Source organism: Engystomops pustulosus, chromosome 1 (genome assembly GCF_040894005.1).
Source record: "Engystomops pustulosus chromosome 1, aEngPut4.maternal, whole genome shotgun sequence".
Classification (NCBI taxonomy): Eukaryota; Metazoa; Chordata; class Amphibia; order Anura; family Leptodactylidae; genus Engystomops; species Engystomops pustulosus.
This window is the reverse complement of record NC_092411.1, coordinates 61,126,675-61,146,032: the sequence shown is the minus strand read 5'-3', so window position 1 is coordinate 61,146,032 and position 19,358 is coordinate 61,126,675. Positions and strand designations below refer to the sequence as shown.

Sequence of the window (19,358 nt, the reverse complement as noted above, 5' to 3'; positions counted from 1 at the left end):
AATCAGCTGTAATGTGTCTGTAATGAAGATTTATTGACGATTCCTGGTCCAATTACAGCAAAAAAATTTTACACTCCAATTGTCAGTGGGACAAAAAAAAAATTGTCTAGAACTACAATTATAAAATATACAGTTTCGACTTACATACAAATTTAACTTCATAACAAACCTATGGACCCTATCTTGTACGTAACCCGGGGACTGCTGGTAATTATGCTAAAGAGTCTCAAGAGCCCCTCAGTGCTGCAGCTTCACAGGTTGATTTACTATCTCACATTCTCCCTCCGCACTCCCCCCCCCCCCCCCCCATCATCTTCCCGATATAATATCACGGCCACAGAGGAACTTTCAGCACACACTGGGGGGAGGTGGGATTAAATGGCTTATCCTGCTTGAGTTTGATGGTAGATTTCCTTAAAATAATTGATGCATATATAAAGCAGTGTCTTTAGTTAGAGCACCATATTAAAGGAAATCCACAATTTGATTTCATGCATTATGAAGCAAACATAGCTTGAGAATTACACTGATGCAGAAATATATCTTGTTTAATCCCTGAGCTGAGTGATTTTGCTAAAAAAAAAACAATTATAAAACTCATGATAATGATGCTGTCGCTCCTTAGCCTGGCTCAGTGCTTATCCTCTCAAACTGCTTCAGAGAATTATGTAATCACTGTTGCCTGACAGGCAGAAGAAATCAATAGCTGCACCATCCCCCAGCTGCTGTGTACAAGTCATCCAGCTCAGGTTGATAAGTCTTGGCTGGACAGTTCAGGAAGCTCCGTGTAATGTGTTTATGAACGGAAAGCAGCATACAGCCCAGCTTTCCCAAGGTCATGAATTTTATCATTGTTTTTCTAGCAAAACCATTCAGCTCAGGGATTAAACAAGATTATGTTTCTGCATCAGTGTAGCTACAGAATTCTCAAGGTATGTTTGGTTCATAAAGCATGAAATCCAATGGTAGAATTTCCTTTAAGTAGTTGTGTAAAAGAGATTGTGGGAGATTTATTCATCTGTCTATGTCAGAATTCTGTCATAGTTTGCACTAAAACTGTCTGCACCACATTTATAAAAGGGTTTTAGACAGTTTTCTGGCTCTCCTATGACTAGCTCAAAAAATGGGTGTGGCCTCGTGAAAAAAAGGTTTGTGTGCCAAAAATACTGCTGACCTAACAGAATTTCTGCTGTAAAGTAACTAATAGGAGGTGCAGAGTACGACTAGACTTAGTCTTATACTGCACCAGACACTTATATGAATCTGGTGCAGAATATGATTGTCTAGTACTACTCTGGTCAGGAAGTTAAAGTGCCCCTTACCAATTAAGGACGCCATGTAGGCGTTAGAGTCTTATAGCCATTGACGCTCCACTAGGAGGATTCTGGGAAAATATGCAAAGTTTCCCACAATGGGATAAGGAATACCAAGCCTCTTTTAGCTATCTTATAAGGCAGCTGCCTTAAGCATGACCATCAGGAAGCCTAAGCCCACATCATGTCATTAGGCTTCCCGAGGGTCATGCTTGATTTCAAGGGAGCTGCCTTACAAGGTAGCTAAAAGGCTTGGTTTTCCTTATCCCATCCTGGAAAACTATGCCTATATTCCTAGTTATACTCTGCACTGTATAACCTTAGGACACTTTCCAAAAATCTGCCGCAAAGTTACCAGGGAATAGCAGTGATCAGCTAGAGCAGTCACATGGCCAAGCCTGGATATCCTTACAGGACCAGTATGTACAGAGGCTGGTAGGGGAACAGTTCTATAAGTCTCAAGTGGGTAGTAAAGAGCAAATGACTTCTGTTCCTGTATAAAATGCAAAGCTGTGCAAAAACATGACTTGGCTTGACCATTAATTATTCTGGGTGAGCTTGATGGTAAGAATATAGAATAGAACTTTTAGCTCTACACTTGCACATATGCAAATAACAGGCAGCCCCCACAACATAAGTAACTACCTCACCTCACTTAAATAGCATTTTGGAGACTTCACTGGCAACAACTAGACATCCCTGGGAGACAGGGCTGCAATACAAAGGCACCAGGACAATGTGAGGCAGTGGGATGCTAGGCATTATTCACTATACAGTTCTCATGGTGACAATAGAAATACTGAAACGTGTGCTGCCTCAATGTGTTCTTAAAAACCTAGGCCCAATTCTGGAAACAAAATACAATCTCAAAGGAATTACAAAATCCTAAATAATGGACCTTCCAGGAATCGCAGACACGGTCCCCATCAGACAATGATAACGATAGGGAAAACCTTACATGTTTTCTGCACATTATATTCCACCCATAAAACAGTCACTGGTGTTTTTTTTCAGAAAACAAACAATAGCTTTTCTTGCCGGAAACGAGTCTTTCCTGTGGCATTTCATTCATCTATAAATAAGTCACAGATGCAGCTGCTCGTAAAGGATTCCCAGCGGAGAACCATTTGCCAGGACTAAAAGAGAAAATGCTACTAAGCCTTTCAGTATATATATCTTCTGAATCAAATGCAGCGTATACAGCTGCCCGTCCACATTCCACAACACAAGAAAACTTTTAATTATCAATTGTTTTGTAAAAATTGTAAACTGCTGGGTGATAATCCAGATCGAATAGGAATCCAGATTGTGCAAAGGAGAAGAAGAAAAAAAAAGACCTAGAAAACTATAAAACTTTCCAAGATACACAAGTCCCCCTGGCCCTGCGCACACAACATGGTCACACATAACAGGATGTTACACTTTCATTTATTTCCCACATATCTCAGTGCAGGATTTTTCCCTTGTGAACTAACCCTAAGGGTTTAAGCTTTTATAGAACAAATGGAAGATAAATCTTTCCGCAAAGTCTTTCTGTAATCACAGACAAGCTGCTAGGTCCATCCTCTGATCACCCTGGGTCCGCTCTGTCACCCCGCCAGCGGTTTCCCGGTAAGGCCTCGGCCAATAATACATTTCTCCTGATGAGACAAATGTGTATTCCTTATGAGCTATCTGCTTAACAAAGCTTATGGACCACTAAGGGGAAGTCAGTCTCTGAAGACTATCTCCTTGTTTGGATTAGACCAGAGGAAAATCTTTAGGATATCCATATGTACTAAGAAGAGGAATTAATGTTCTGCCAACTAGATAATCATCAAGATTAATCATGTCAAAAGAAACAGGGCACAACATTAAAAGGAAATCTAGCATCACAATCAAACCATGACTGTAGTAATCTTTGTGTTATCCATGGCCACTATCCTACTAAAATCAACTTTAAAATGATGGTAATGAGCCAGAAAGGCTCTGTGTGTGTCACCAGATAACAGCAAGCAGAGGGATGGGGGAGTGCCAAGAGGGGGCATGGGAGTCATGCTCCTGCACAGTGTAACAGGCTATAAAGCCAATGCACCCAGAGCCCATCAAGCTCATTATCATAATTTTAAAAGTTCTATTTCAAAAGAATGAAAGCCATAGATGACAAATATAAAAAGATTACCATAGTCACAGTGCCCGGATCAAATAATTTTGGATGTTTTATGTACCAGTAAGTTGCACAAAGCTTATTAAAAAAAAAAAAAAATGTAAAAATTAAAAAAAAAAATAAACAAAAACCCACACACGGCAGTGAAAGGCTTAAGCAACATCAGCGCAACGTCATACATTCCTGTCATTGTCCAACAATCCACACTGCTCATGAGCGAGGCAGAAGGCAACATTTACACAATCAGTCAGCAATGTGATTGTCCAGAACAACTTCACCCTCTTGTTGCGGCTGCTCTCAGTTTCCTATCATACAACTGCAGTTCCAATGTCCTGTGCCAGAAGGGAGGGGTGAAAGGCCTTCAATAATAGCATGTCCTGTCACACCTTCCTCTGGCATCCTCATGACCTTCATGATATTCTTGTCTCTACACGTCATGTCATTAAAGTTGCTGGAAAGTTTTGATTGTCCCCATTAGTTTATTAAGTACTTTCCAGCAGCTATTTAGTGAAGCTATAAATATGTTATTATGGGGGTGAGGGGTATTTCATCTATAAAATTCTCCATGTCTCTGATTTTGCAATTTTCACATTGCAGAAGGCCCCAGACACAATGCTTGAAGAGATGGAGGACATTCCAGCTTTCCAAACATAGAGAGACAAAGTTTAGTGAATAACTGATATTTCACACAAAACAATAATTCTGGAGAATGTAGTTTAAGAAATCTCGATCATAAAACCTCTCGGCTTATCAATAAATTGACAAAATAAATGTTGCTAGTTGGTAGCATATCACTGCACACTTATTGTCCAATCAGTGCCATTAACTAAACGTTTGACAACAGGAAGCATATTGTATTAGGCCAAACTAATAATGATAATATAGCAGGACAGGCCCTGTTAAAGGAAACCTACCACTTGTAGTGGCAGGTTTCCGATGGCAATACCGAGCACCAGCTCAGGGTGAGCTGGTGCCGGAGCTTATTTTAGTTAGGTATCGCGGTTTAAAACACTTTTTAAACTTTATAGCCGGCGCAGGCAGGTACGCGCTCGGCGCTTACCGTGCGCGCGGCTACATAGGAAGTGAATGAGAGCCGCGCGCATGGTAAGCGCCGAGCGCGTACCTCCATGCGCCGGCTATAAAGTTTAAAAAGTGTTTTAAACCGCGATACCGCGGTTTAAAACACTAACTAAAATAAGCTCCGGCACCAGCTCACCCTGAGCTGGTGCTCGGTATTGCCATCGGAAACCTGCCACTACAAGTGGTAGGTTTCCTTTAAAGATAAGAAACAAAGTTCCCTTCCTCCTATCTCATTTAGATAACTTCTGTATAAAAAGACAGGTCTGGCGTCATTGGACATTGCACCTTCAAAGGGGTTTTCCCACAAAACAACTTGCTGATCGGTGGGGGTCTCAGTGAAGCTTTATTCCATTTTAAATACTCACATACACATGAAAACACAGAAAACACATGGGGGGGGGGGAGGGGGTTGGAGTTAAAAACTTAAAAGGCCTTTCCAGCGTTTTTAACTCCCTCCTCTATGGTTTTCATATTTATATGTGAGTACTTAAATGGAATAAAGCTTGATGATTTTAGAAGACTGATGAGTGCCCTCAAGTCCTTTCAATCTGTTTGCTGATGTTAATGGTACATAATTTCATGGGGATTTCTACCTATTGGCTTAGTTACCTTGGCCTTGAAGATGCGAAATATCAAGACCTTCTCTGAGACGAATCACAACTGCGCCATACTGGAAGTCAAAAGCGTCGCTAAAATGAAGAGAGGAAAAAACATTTATTTTTAAATCAAAGAATCTATATTAGAACAGACTTTCATTACAAACAATTACAAATATAACAGGGAGTCATATCACATAAGTAATCATTTCTGAATATAACCATAAAAATGACAAAACATTAGCCCCACCCACCGATTTATTTGTACAATCACCACTACATCTGACCAGAGAGTACAATAAAATTATAAAGAACCTGTCAGAAGAAATTCTCCTTATTAACCACTACCAGTCTAGGCTGCAAAGCGCAGGACTGTCAGTTACAGTGAAGGGGGCAATCTGAAGATGGGAGAGCTTGACTTCAGTGCTAAACTCTCACCCTCCTGACTTTACACTGCAAAATTACATCTCACTTCAAAGTTGATTTTCTGGATGATGCCTCCACACTGAGTCATGAAAAGGTTCCATTCAAAATGTTATACATGTGTTTCTGTGCAGATACAGCAACCATTGCATTACAACGCGGACCTTTATTTCAGTCAACTAAGAAAGAGTCCTCCAGCACTGAGAGCTACATAACTCTTTCATTAACCTATGGGATAGAAGCCTGGACCCATTACTAAACACTAGTTACTAAAAGCAGAAACCCTGGAGGCTCCTGAGGGCGGCCAAAAAATATGAACTTGCTAAACAGGACTAGTAGGTTAGATTAAATGACAGTGCAAACTTTCACAGGGATTGTCCTGTCATCCTTTTCAGATCTAAATCCTATAGCTAAAAACCCTAAAGAAAAAAAAAAATTATAAAAAGGTCAACCTGCGTGACATCCAGGTCTGTGTACTGTGCCCTGTCTAATGCATCACAAGAAGCAGCGAAACTCCACTGCAAGTAAATATTTGCTCAGAGATTCCCTGTAATCCTGTAGATGGACGCCTTAAATGTGGCTGTGTCCCTGTTTTTTCATATAAATAGGGCACTTGTGTTTAATTTTACCAGGAAAAAGAGCCAAAAGCATAAATCTAAGCCTGGAATCACGCCCAGAGAAGAGATGCATGGATCCAGTCACAAGCGGAGGACAACGGAGCAAAGGTAACATTCAGGAAGTTTATAGTGTCTATACGAGATAGAGAAATACTTCCTGACTTTCCAAACTTACTGCAATAAGTTAATGTAAGTCTCTACATCTTTCATATCAGATTGAATCCAATTGTTCTTGAAGCCGACCACAAGAGTATTTGGTCTCATTCGCCCCAATCCTGCAGCCTACAAAGCAGAAACGACAAATTCAGTGCATGCAGAAGTCCAGAAAAAAACTTTCAAACTCCTTTTAAAGGGGGATTCCGGAACTTAAAGGGTTTACCACCAATCATGTTAGGCCCCAACTTGCTAAACGGTAGGGGTCTCGGTGATGAAACCCCCAGAGATCACTAGGAAAGGGGGTCCCGATGGGGCCTAACTTGATTGGTGGGAAAACCCCTTTAAAGTGAACCTGTCACTTCCAAGCCCCACAATAAACCTTAGACAGTAACTTATACAGGACTGTAATTGATGCCAGTGTGGAGGCTGAGAGCTCTTGGACACAGTCAGGCCCCGCCGCCACTGACGGCCACTTCAGCTGGTACAATTCACCCCTCTGCACACCCCCAAGCCTCACGTCACTACAACCAGGTTAGAAAATCCTGTGCATATGCAGAACACTTGACTGCAAGCGACACACGCACAATACTCACGCAACTCACGTGCAAGTATTGTGTGTGGTGTCTGCCACTTGCAGCCGGAGTTACACGCCCAGGAACGAGCCGTCCGGCGCCTAAATTCCAAGCGCACCACGTGAAGCCTCCTGTCTTTTACCTCATCAGTCAGACTTTCATGTCCATAAGATGGAGGGTCATGTGATCTCTGTCTTTCTGTGAGCTGGCACCTGCAAGGACCTTAATCTTATATTCATGAATACTATCATAAGGTCCTTGCAGGGCGATTGCTAATGTACAGTTATAGATCACATGACCCTCCATCTGCAGCCATTTTATGGTCAGGAATCTCTGACTGATGAGGTAAAAGGCAGGAGGCTTCACTTCACATATCAAGAAAGCAATGAACATTTAAAAGATGTTTATTGGTAAATTTTCCAATATCCTGCCCCCTACACGAAATACACAAGGCCAATCCCTTTAATGATCAATACAGCTATAGTATATCACAAAACCATTTTCAACTCTTTAGTCTTCATTGTGTTACAATATAATCAATAAGCATTATGCCACTTTACTTCACTTTTTATTTGACAAAATGAAAATAGGTGACGGTTTTACCTGCATAAGATACTGGGCCCCATCCCGCAGGTCTTCTGCGTGCACTGGTGAATAGAAAGCTTTGGTTTTGTTTTTAATAAGCCAGCGCTGATATCTCGCCTGGTCTGTAAGCAGTTCTTTCATAGCTTGTCTTCGAGGACCCTAAAGAAATATGAAATATATCATAAATGTATTGTGGTTCTGTTATTTTGGATGTCCATTAATTCCGAATAATTCTTTACATGTCTGTCACACACATTAATACCGAACCTACAAGGTAGTCACCCTAGTCATAAAGCATTCGGGTCCCAACGACCCTTGACATGAATACCAAGTTCCACCACACATACTATGGTTGACCCCCACCACATTCAGAATAATCTCTTAACTTGGCTTGGTAATACGGTCACTGACATCGTCCTGCATCAGCAGGTTTCCAGCCAAGTCATGCCAACAATGCGGGCAGAGCATCACTCCAACTCCATTCTGCTTGAAGTAAGACTGTTTAGTGTTAAAGGATTCTAAGACAAATGCTAAGCTATTCCAAGGATAGGACTCCAAGTGGTGGAAAGATCCGACACCCATGCTTACCCCTTCAGGCCATTGGCATCCTGTCTATTGGTCATATGGCCATGAGGCAGCCATTACATAAGGTATGGTGCTGCAGTATAGTATAGTGTAGTATGAAGAGACTGTGTCATGGCCTCAAAAAACATTTGATAACCAGGTGTGCAGGGTTTGGGACCTACACCGATTTAGAATGTGCCCTAATATAACACTACTAGTATGTTATCAATCATACCAACAACTTCCAGATCACGTGTCTTTCATGGATCAGGGTGGTGGCAGCATCCACAAAATCAACATTAAAGCGATATGTAGATTGGTTGTATAAAGCCATGGGGGGAAAGGAGCTCAGCACTGAAATTAAGAAACTTTCACCACATAGTGCTCTCTCTGCTTTGACTGGATCAGACTGGAACAGGAGACTCTGTTAGTCATGTCCATGAATCCAGGTCCGTTAGTGAAGGTTGTATTCAGAAGCTGGGAGAGCTTGACTCCCGCCACACAAGTCCATAAAAGAAACATGATCTCTCTCCATGGCAAACTGTAGGTAATTTATCAGGTCAATTTTATGCTGACAGGTTCCCTTTAAAAAGGTTATGACATAAGGATAGATCACATACAGTCCTGGAAAGACCCACTAAAGAAGCAAAGAGCCAGCAGATACAATTCCCAGCTGAAGAAGCATCATGTTAGGCTCTGTTCACATTTGTGGTGTGGCTTTGGTAATAAACAGAAACCATGATTCAAATCTGGATGTGTTCCATGATGATCTTTATGGACTGTTGTGTTACGCCTTAATGTATGTGGTTTTGATAGGCATTGCATTACTTACATAGATATTTCCCATCAAGCTGTGACTACAGTATAGCAATGCTTTTTCATGCACATGGACACATACTTCATATAAGAATCTATCCAGCCAAGTACAGCTTTACAATTTGCTTAAAATAAAAATTCACATGAGCCCATAAATTTATATGTGAAACAGAGGAATAAGAAGCTTACCATGTGCACATGACCACAGATCATAAGACCAACGTTTTTTGTGAAGGCGTGCACCAAGTGAAGGAGGGCGGGCCGCGAATTTGGAGCACCAATTAAAACAAGACATTGAGGCCTGGGACAGAAACAAAAGAAAAAAAAATTGAAAATCAATTTCATTAAAAAGAACGCCACTTTTCTGGTTGGAGATTCTATTTCAATATGTTTGATTACTGAGCAGAAAGGATAGGATTAGACATTTTCATTGCGATTTTCAGGTCTGCCAAAAATTACAGACCTGGATCCATCACATGATTGATACTTCTGACATACAATAAACACCGATGGCTTACAATGGGGCCTATCGGGGTCCATGTTATTGGACAGATTAGATCTGTATACAGAATCTGCAGGAGTGAACTCAGCTTAAAATGTTAATTGACTTCAGAGACAGTCTAAGAAAAGGCTTGAATATAACGCACAACGGAGAGGAAATGAATGCAAGAAAATACATTACTGTAAAAATTACCTGAAGTTTTTCACATGGTCTTCTACACCTGACAGCCGAATTGTGTGCTGCAATGCATTCAGATAGGTCAAGGCTTGCGTTGAAGACCCCCAGTTCACATCTGAAAGAATGTAATGCTTGGTAAGCTTTATATAGAAGGACACAAGTGAAAGATTCACAATGGGTAAAGATTCAATAGGACATAACATATGGGGATAACATTATCTGTGTCATCTGAGCCACGCGCCTCAGGGCAGCACATAACCTCTGTAGGTAATCAATAGATCGTTTCCATTACATGAATGAAGCTGATGACCAATAATCTCACATTATTCTTTTAGTAAGTTATTGAATTCCTTTCGGTAATGTATCATTTGAGTGTTGGGAATAACAAAATTGGGAGCACAAGTTCTTACTAAAACATGCCAGATTGGTGATATAACTGTAGGGCAGCTAAAAACTTGGTGTTTCTTATCCTAGAGGTATAAGACAGTGAAAATATGACAAATTTTACTTAAGTCGAAGAGTGATCTGAGAAAAATTACCTGATCTACCACCAGGATCAGGAACTGTAAACCCAACACACTGACATACCGGTGTGTGCACATACTGGTCTGGCAGAATCAACTCACCTTAAGCTTCCTACGCCCTTGTTTTTAAGGCTTTAAAAATTAGGCAAATGAGCCAGAGGGGCTCCAGGCTCCTTTAACACCTATGGAGCCCCCAGGCTTATTTGCATTATTTTAAAACACTTTTTTGGGGGGAAAAACAAGAGCATAGGACGCTAAAAGAGGAGCAGATCCTGTCATAGGGGGCAAACACCAGCATGTCAGTGTGCTTGGTTTACAATCCTTGATCCTGGTGGTAGATCTTCACTGCCAGTTTTGGACACATTTATGTGCAGCTAGCCTTAAGGTCTGTTCACATATAGTATATCAGATACCATCAGTTTTCCAAATTCCAAAATCAGCGTAACTGATGGTAAATGACTCAATAGTAGAAATCCAACATTTAACTTCCCCAAAATATATTAAAGTAACTCAGATTTATAGATTAGAACCCAAAAACCTCAAAGACCAATGTAAAAATGGGGGTGGTTTATGGTATAAAATATTAGAATTTGTGGTGGTATGTGAATGGTCAGTGTATAGGAACAAACCACTTCCCATAATGACATTTAATTTAAAAAAATGGAAATTATTATTAATAATATTTTAGTCTTTAATTTTGGACCATGCCTGAATATCTAGTATTTTTCTCCCTGGGAAATATAAAGCAATGCAGGAATGATCCAGTCAGGAAAAGAAGAGGAACTAATGGAAGTTCCTGTAAACCGCACATCACTATGATATTCTGCAGGGCTGGGAGGATGCGGACACAAATTGCCTTCCTCTCATTACAAAGACATTACTTACCAGGCTCCAGCTGCATATTTTCTTCTCATTAAAGAAGAATGAAATCCACATGTACAATACAGAACAGCCGCTATACTGCGGAACATGGCCGCAAATGAACCGCACTTCTCTAATTGTAGTAAAAGGTAGTTATACCTCCCGGCCATGAAGCTTCAGATAACATCACATCACTTTCCATAGATTGAAAACAGCAGATGGGTGCGATTCTCTCCAAATAGTTTCACAGCTCAACACAGAGCACTGCGACCTTGGAGTTAAATCCGCTGCATTGTTTAGCCCATTACAAATGTGATCCCAACTAATCCACCCACAGGAACGCTTCTTCCAAAGGCCTAGGGCCATTATGCAGCATGGACTATTCAGAGGAGGGAATGCATAGCCCCTCACAATTCTATCTGGAGAATTAGGGAGAATACCGTTGCAATGCTATTGTGTCCAATGAAAATGGTCTTTAAGGCCGATATTTAGAATCCTTGCAGCTACTAACCATGTATTTCAAATATGTCACAGGTTAGAATATTTAGTGTCACGGAGCAAAACATGTCAAATGTTCACTATACAGTGGGATCTTCTATTACAAGCAGCTTGGTCTGCAAGCGCTCTGTAAGACATGCTTGCATTTTACAAATATTGCAACTTGGTTTACAAGCAAAATTTCAAAATGCAAACATCATGTGAGCCCTCCCCACCCTCTATTGTACTGTACATAACTTGATCACAAAACTGTATAACTCAATATTGAAGAAGAAGAAATACAGGGGCTAGATGTACTACACATGACTACACTATTTTTGGCATGTGGAACGAATAGTCTGTGTTTCAATGGTTTCCTGTAATAAATCTAGCTTTAATATACAAGCGCTTTTAGATTACAAGCACAAATTCTGCTTGTAATTCAAGGTATTTGGTCATTGTGGAACCAATCATCCGGGTTTCAATGATTTCCTATGGGAAAAATTTGATATACGAGCAATTTGGATTACAATAATATTCCCACAACGATTTATGCTCTTAATTAAAGCTTCCACTGTACTGAATTAAGAAGCCTAGACAATAGGGACCTCCATCAAGATAAAGATAGAAAATATAACCTGGATACTCTAAAGGTGCTAAAGGGTATGTTCTTGGAATCTAAAGGATTGGATTAATAGAGTAATATAATACTTCAGTGTTGTAACACTTGGGAGTACTGAAGTTTTATATTACAATACACTGAATTACTTTCACTATCAACTATAGTCAACTCATAGACAACACAGTGAAATCAGTAAAAATAAGCCATACTTACCAGGCTTCTTATATGTGACGTAGATATACAACCCGATGACTATGACATACGTTAAAAGTGCGGCCTGCCAGTTAATAACAAACATGACGCCACAGCAAAGGAGAGCTCCGAGGAGAGACACCCACATATTGTAGTACTTAAAGGCTGGACGCCAACCTGTAAGGGATAACAAAAAACATGTAATTAGTTATAGTATTCGATCAAGTATAAGATTTACATGTCCCGGAAAAAAAAAATAACCAAGTAAAAATTGTCATGCTATAAAGCAGTTTTAGAGATATCATCAATCAAAGAAGAACAGAACGTCAAAAATGTACCTGGACATGTACAAATGACCCTTGTTCATGAAAGAGTTAACAGAAATGCAGAATCCCACCAAACTCTAGTTGCTATATAGAACAAACCAACTGAGTCTGCTCAGCTTACTCCACCTGATTGTAGACCGGTGAGCCGCGTCCCGGAAACACCCAAGACAAAGGTGATGCATAGGTAAAATGTAGTAATTCCAGCGCAGGCTTAAGCCTGCGCTGGAATTACTACATTTTACCTAAACTATAGTTGCTGACTGACAGATTTCTCCCTAAAATTGTGCAGAAGGAGAAATCTGTCAATGAGCAGGAACTGTGATCTCCACAACACACTGGACTCTGTCCCCAGTGATGAAATATTCTGCTTAGTCACAAGTGACTTCTGACAGGTTCCCTTTAACCATGGGTGCACACAAGAGGCGTTTGTATAGATATTTAGAAAAACATCAAAGCTGACGTTATAAAAACACATCAGAGTCTTACCTGGTGATTTTGCAAGTGAAGCGTGGAACACTGAAAAGTTTATTAAGGCATAGGATGCCAGGAAGAAGTTGGAAATGATGGGAGCGATCACGTTGAGCTCAGCTGAAAAGGTAGAACAGTGAAGACTTTAGTTTAGGATTTGAAAAACAAGTTGCAATTCTTGTGCAAATATCAACTAATTTTGAAGCTGAATACAGCAAGCAGTCACATGCATCCAATACCTTCATACTACATACCATCCACCTATGAATTGGCTCTTCTATGTTCGCGTCACAATGACCTACATTTAGATGTGCTGGGTATATGATCTCAGCAATACTTCAGTCACCAGTTACTTACACATCTTAAAATAATTCAGTGTTCTGGACTCCTGAGCAGAGTTATAGTAATAATTTATGTCTATCCATAGACTGTACTTATACAGAACTGAGTGCCATGGCCCTAGTAATCAGCAAAAAGCCATTACCCCGAAAAAAGAAAAAATGAAAAAACACACCAACCAATTAATATGAATCCCAAGGCAATGAGGAAGGTGAGTAGATATCCCCGAAGTGGCTCGTTGTTCCTGCCGTATCCTTTTGCAAACATCTGAAGACCAGGATAAATATTGTCCTTGCATAGGGCCTTGGGGAAATAAGATTTCATTTAACCAAAATACATAATCTGCACATACGAAGAAAAACATAAAAAAAGAAGCAACCAGCAAGGGCCAAGAATATCTAATATACAGATTATACCAAGGAACCTTTGCCTCTTAATCAATCTTCTACGAAGACTGTATCTACAAAAGCAAAACCCACTGGTACAAAGAGCCCCATGTAATCCAAACATCTATCCAGTAGCTCTCTCCATTGTATATTATAGAGATGCACCAGCTTGAAGCATTTTACACTATGAGGGCTCATTCACACGAACGTTATTGAACCGATTTCTGTCCCCATTGATGCCTATGGCGCCCAGTCACTGGGAGCACACATTGTCCACTGCACCGGACATATCCTATTTCTTGATATGTCAAGGCGCCGACCCTGTGCTGCTCTATGGAGAGTGGAGGGGTGAGCAGCGTCTGAATGTATCCTTAGGCAATGAACTTTAAAGTGAATCATTAAAGTGAATCAAAATTTTAGCGGCTACAGCCAGGCTAGAGGAATGCAGTATTAGGCTGGTTGCCCACAAGACAGTTCGGTCCAAGATGCTCCAGAAGCTGGATTTCCCGGACCGAACCTCTCATCACTGGGCTTACATCATCATTTCAGTTAAACTAACTGGTATAAGGTTTGGTTCAAGGAATCTGGCCATCACACAAAGCAAGTTTCTCGGATCCAACTTGCTCATGGGCAACCGGCCTAACATGGCGATCATTCAGACAATTGGCCATTCTTGTAATGGAATAAGTTCTCCCTTACACCTCATAGGTAAGGACACCTCTTCTATAGATGTCCATGTGCCTTAATAGGACACAAATATCCTTAAAGGTAAATATCTACAATGAAGAACTGCAGGGGAAATTGGCGGCAGGATAACTCGAGTCATCCCTTAATAATACAATGCACGTTTATATAAAAGACTTACCTGGAAAACCTTTGGAGCACTCACTAGTGAGGCAAGTGCTGATGAAAGCGTGGCAGAGAAAATCCCGGCAGTAATAAGTGGTGCAAATCCAGACACCATGCTCATGACCTAGAAAGGGAGGAGGGCTTGCGTTATGTGCGAGACAGGTCAATAAATAATTCATAAACTACATAAATAATATCAATACCTTCATCTAAATAAGAAGTTAAAGGAAATCTACCATCAAAATTCATCCTGATAAACCTGGGGCATCTACTCATAGATCCAGGGACCGGCACTGTGTTAATCTTATATTTGTTATTTATGGCCTTCTGCCTTTCAAAATAAATTATGGTAATGAGCCTCTGGTGGGCTATTCCAGAGCCCCTCAGTGATGTATTTTCACAGCTTGTTACAATGAAGAGAGCAGGGCTTCCCTCCCCCTGTACCTCCTAATATTGCTAGATTACACAGACAGAAGGAGTAGGGAGAGACCAGGAGGAGAGTTAAGAGATGTTCTGTTCATTGTAACAGCCCGTGCATCTGCCACACTAAGGGTCTCTGGAAACACCCACCAGAGCCCCTCAGGCTCATTAGCACAATTTTAAAAGAGCAGTTTAAAAGGAATGAAGCTATGTATAATAAATGTAAGAAGATTAATCCAGTCACAGTGCCTGGATCTATAAGTAGGTGCCACTGGTTCACATGCTTCATTTTGAAGGTAGATTTCCTTTACAGAGGTGGTCACCAGCTGCCTGCAATAAGCGGGCGGGACGGAGGTATAAATAAGGATTAGGGGGCATGAATATACTACAACATGGCCAGCCTGAGTGCTTCAGATTCATTAGCATATTTTAAAGAAGTTTTTTTCATGTATCCGGCCGGTGCCTAATAAAACAACATGCTGTAGCAGGAGCAGGTACCGTGCAGTGTGGTGAGGACAGTCTACCATTTATAGATCTGATGGTTGATGTCCTCTAAGCTGATTAAATAGAGCTGGTGGCCTTTTGTAGGGGTGCTGTCACATATCCACGGTTCAGGAACAAAAGAACGCTTAGTTTTGGCAAAACATAATTGCTGATAAATATAGGATAAAGTAGACACCATAATACCTGGAAGTTGTTCATAAGCCCGTATTTACATTCTGGTTTACAGTATGAAAAGTTATAATCCAATTTACAAGCAGCATCGGTGCAGTTTGACATCACATAGGAAAGGGTGTCATTGACATTCCCGGACGCATCTCGTACAACACAGGAGCCTGATGGAGAGAAGAACGACAAGTCAGATGGATGAGAGCACAAGTAACATCATTTGTCTGCTGCCCTGGCAACCCGTATTTTATTCTGTGGTGTACTTTGTAGTTTTCTCTAGCTATTCCCTGTAAATATACATTTTGGGCAGTCCTTGAAATTATGGCACTTTCCTTGCTAATAGAAAATTTTATGGTTTACTAAAAATCAATGTAAAGGGAATTCAATGCAAACTTTAAAATTAACATTTTTTAAAAAATAAATAAAATAAAGAGAAGTATGACAAAGCTGAATATCTGTGGGGGGCGACTGATATGGTCCCTTTGTGAGCGGCAGAACAGCTAATCATAAGTCCACCGGATCTTTTCTAATACCACATAAGACTTCTGGGATGTACCGTCCTGTTAGTGGTCCCAAAAATCCCAAAGAAATCGATGGCATGCAGGATATACTCCTCCTGCATTCCATAATTAAAATTAACAACCTTTAAAAAAGCCTCCCAAACATGGTCATTTATTTTTGCACCAATCACAAGGTAGTAGCTCAGTCTGATTGTGTGAGTATTTTTGGTATTTAACATATACAAAGTACTGGTAATAAGTAATGGAACCTAAGGGTGCTGTCACACGTCGCGTTTACTGCATGCGTTTAAAAACGCATTGCTACAGCTGAAGGGATATTTCCCTAATTAAACAGCTGTTAACGCTTGCGTTTACAAAACGCATGCGTTAACATCGCGGTTAACGCATGCGTTAACAATGCGTTAACAACCGCATGCGTTAACCGCGATGTTAACGCATGCGTTAACGCTTGCGTTTTGTAAACGCAAGCGTTAACAGCTGTTTAATTAGGGAAATACCCCTTCAGCTGTAGCAATGCGTTTTTAAACGCATGCAGTAAACGCGACGTGTGACCGCACCCTAAAAGAAGAGCTGATTGTTAGCTTTTGCTAATGTTATAAGCAAACCAAAGCAGGAAAAGACATAAAATATCAAGAATAAATGCTGGGCTTAGAAGTAGAAGAGGTGACCTGGGTGCAGCTGGTGTCTGTCAGTTCAACTATATTAAAGAAAAGACGGTGAGATCTGAAACTAAGAGCAAGCATTGTTGTAATAGATTTACAGCAGTGTTATAAATGACTAAGCAGAGCACAATGAATGGACAGAAGATCGGTGCCTGCAAGTTCCATGGAGTGAAGAAGGTAAAATACTGTAATCTTATCTGGGTGGTGGGTGAAAGTGTGTGGGTGGGAAGAGAGCAACACCCCAACTGCAGTGAATCAAATGCAAAGAAGAAGAGAAAAGTTATAATGTATGTGAGCAGATGATGTGACCACCTCCATGTCATTGACACAAGGAAAAAAAATCTACCACTACAGATCTTTCTCTCTTTGATTTACAGCTCCTGCCACACATCACAGCAATGTATATCTATAGCTGAGCTGGTCACAATATAGCCAGGCCTGGAACAGGATGAAAGCATAGTAAAAGGATCACTAATATCACCTACACCAGTGATGGCAAACCTTTTAGAGGCCGAGTGCCCAAACTACAAAAAAGACCCGCTTATTTATCGCAAAGTGCCAACACAGAAATGTAATTTGTGGTTTATACTCCCTTCTCTGTCACAGTTTTCATTGATACCAGCACCTGAGGACACCAATAAAGCAGAAAATAGTCCCAGGTAGAGCTGTCACTTTAAAATAGCTCTGTGCACAGCAAGCCCTGGGCTCTCTGGGACTGCAGGAAGATACCTGGAGTCATCTCTGGTGATGGCCTGAGTGCCCACAGAAAGGGCTCTGAGTGCCACCTCTGGCACCCGTGCCATAGGTTAGCCATCACTGACCTACACTATTGTCTCAAAATATATATATAAACATTGTTACAGGAAATCACAAATCCCTTCAATGAATTAAAAAAATCATTATTCCTGCACTTACCCACAGAAACTGCAACCCCCATGTAGACTATAGTTGTTATAACAATGGCCAACAATGTGCCTTTAGGTATGGCCATTTGAGGGTCCTGAAGAACATAAAGTACATACATGGGTTAATACCGATGGCAACAGATCCCATAACCTATGACATCTACATTTCACTGCTAAAACTCACCGCAAGATCACCTGAGATATTTGCTCCTGCTAAGATACCAGTAGCAGCAGGGAAGAAAATAGCAAAGATACTGAAGAAGGTTTCTCCATCCCGGAAGTCAGGTCCAAAGTTTTCACTGAAGATTTCACCTGTTATAGCAAACGGTAAAGAAAGCCGTTTATATGAAGTAATGCTAAAAAGAGTCTGCAGATGTGCCAACCACCAGAGACATCCTGGAAAACGGATCTGCACATTTCCCAGAATACCCAAGAGGAACATCAATGGCTGCAAGTCTCCACATGCCTGCTGTGGCCGCCTTACATGGCAATGTCTCCATAAGGAGTCTACTCACTTCCCTACACTGTGCTGATGAGATGTAATCATATCAAACTAGTACTGTGTACAGTTGTGAGGACTGGCTTGACCATTATCCCACATTATGCCATTAGGTTTTCTGAGCTGGCCAAAAGGCAATGTTTTCCTTAAGCCATTGTGAAAAAGGCAACCTTCCAACCTCTGGAAAGGTTTTATTTTTTTCATGTTTTTTATTATTATTTAAAGGACATCTACCACCATGATGAAAAACCTAGAGCCCCTCAGGCTCATTTGCATACAGTCCTTCATCCTGGTGGTAGATGCTCTTTAACATGAAACAAGCTCTATTACTGGTTTTAGACAAGAGCAAGTGTGACCCTGGGAACTTATGGTCAAGAAGCAGCATAAATATTCGGCATCATCTTTTATTCACATGGCTTGCGTACTACTGTTACAGCATCTTGCCAAAGAAATACTGTCATCTGTACTCCACTTGTTAGTTTTCAGGTCTGCTAAATATTTACATAGCCCATAGAGCAGCACAGTACTTCGCACCTTATCTTTGTAGTTTACTGTATAACAAATACCTTTATAACCAAAGAATCCCTTGGGCTTCTTGTCCTCCAATGGAATGACTGTCCCTATAAAGAAGTCGACTATTGCAAATAACAGAATCACCAACAGCACAATCTGAGCCTGTGGAAACATGAAAAGTTAACCATAGCAATATGAAACAACATGGACACGCAGACGAGGAGATTAAGTCAAGTACCGTCATCACAATATGGCCATATGGTTATTATTAAATAATAAGCCAGAACATACAATATAAGAACGGTCTGAAGACTCTGTCTTAGGGCTCATTCACACATCAGTTTGTTTCTTCAGTATACTAGCCATGATTTTGTGATTATTGTCTGTGACCATTCACATAAGCATTTTATTTCTATATGACAGCGGCCCACTGAAATAAAAATAGAGCATGCAAATTGGGTTGTGTTTGTTGACCACAGACTTGAGTAGAGGTTATGGACCCAAGAAAAAAAAAAAATGACGGCACACAGGACATCTATATGCACTTGTTCTCAGATGATGCTAGGGAATCAGGTGTT

The 19,358-nt window shown here is 40.7% G+C and overlaps 1 protein-coding gene across 3 annotated transcripts in view; it reads right to left on the bottom strand.

Annotated features, from left to right (window-relative positions):
• The window catches only part of SLC12A2 (solute carrier family 12 member 2), a 65,695-nt gene that overhangs the window by 14,703 nt on the left and 31,634 nt on the right, over positions 1-19,358 (bottom strand). For all 3 annotated transcript variants that reach the window (XM_072141697.1, XM_072141689.1, XM_072141704.1), the window contains 13 exons: positions 18,834-18,942; positions 17,953-18,080; positions 17,779-17,863; positions 15,699-15,847; positions 14,608-14,715; positions 13,536-13,659; positions 13,036-13,137; positions 12,245-12,400; positions 9,563-9,662; positions 9,058-9,169; positions 7,507-7,647; positions 6,351-6,457; positions 5,149-5,228 (listed from right to left, as the gene is read on the bottom strand). In XM_072141697.1, coding sequence (XP_071997798.1) covers positions 5,149-5,228; positions 6,351-6,457; positions 7,507-7,647; positions 9,058-9,169; positions 9,563-9,662; positions 12,245-12,400; positions 13,036-13,137; positions 13,536-13,659; positions 14,608-14,715; positions 15,699-15,847; positions 17,779-17,863; positions 17,953-18,080; positions 18,834-18,942 — 1,501 coding nt within the window. The remainder of the gene's footprint in view (positions 1-5,148; positions 5,229-6,350; positions 6,458-7,506; positions 7,648-9,057; positions 9,170-9,562; positions 9,663-12,244; positions 12,401-13,035; positions 13,138-13,535; positions 13,660-14,607; positions 14,716-15,698; positions 15,848-17,778; positions 17,864-17,952; positions 18,081-18,833; positions 18,943-19,358) is intronic.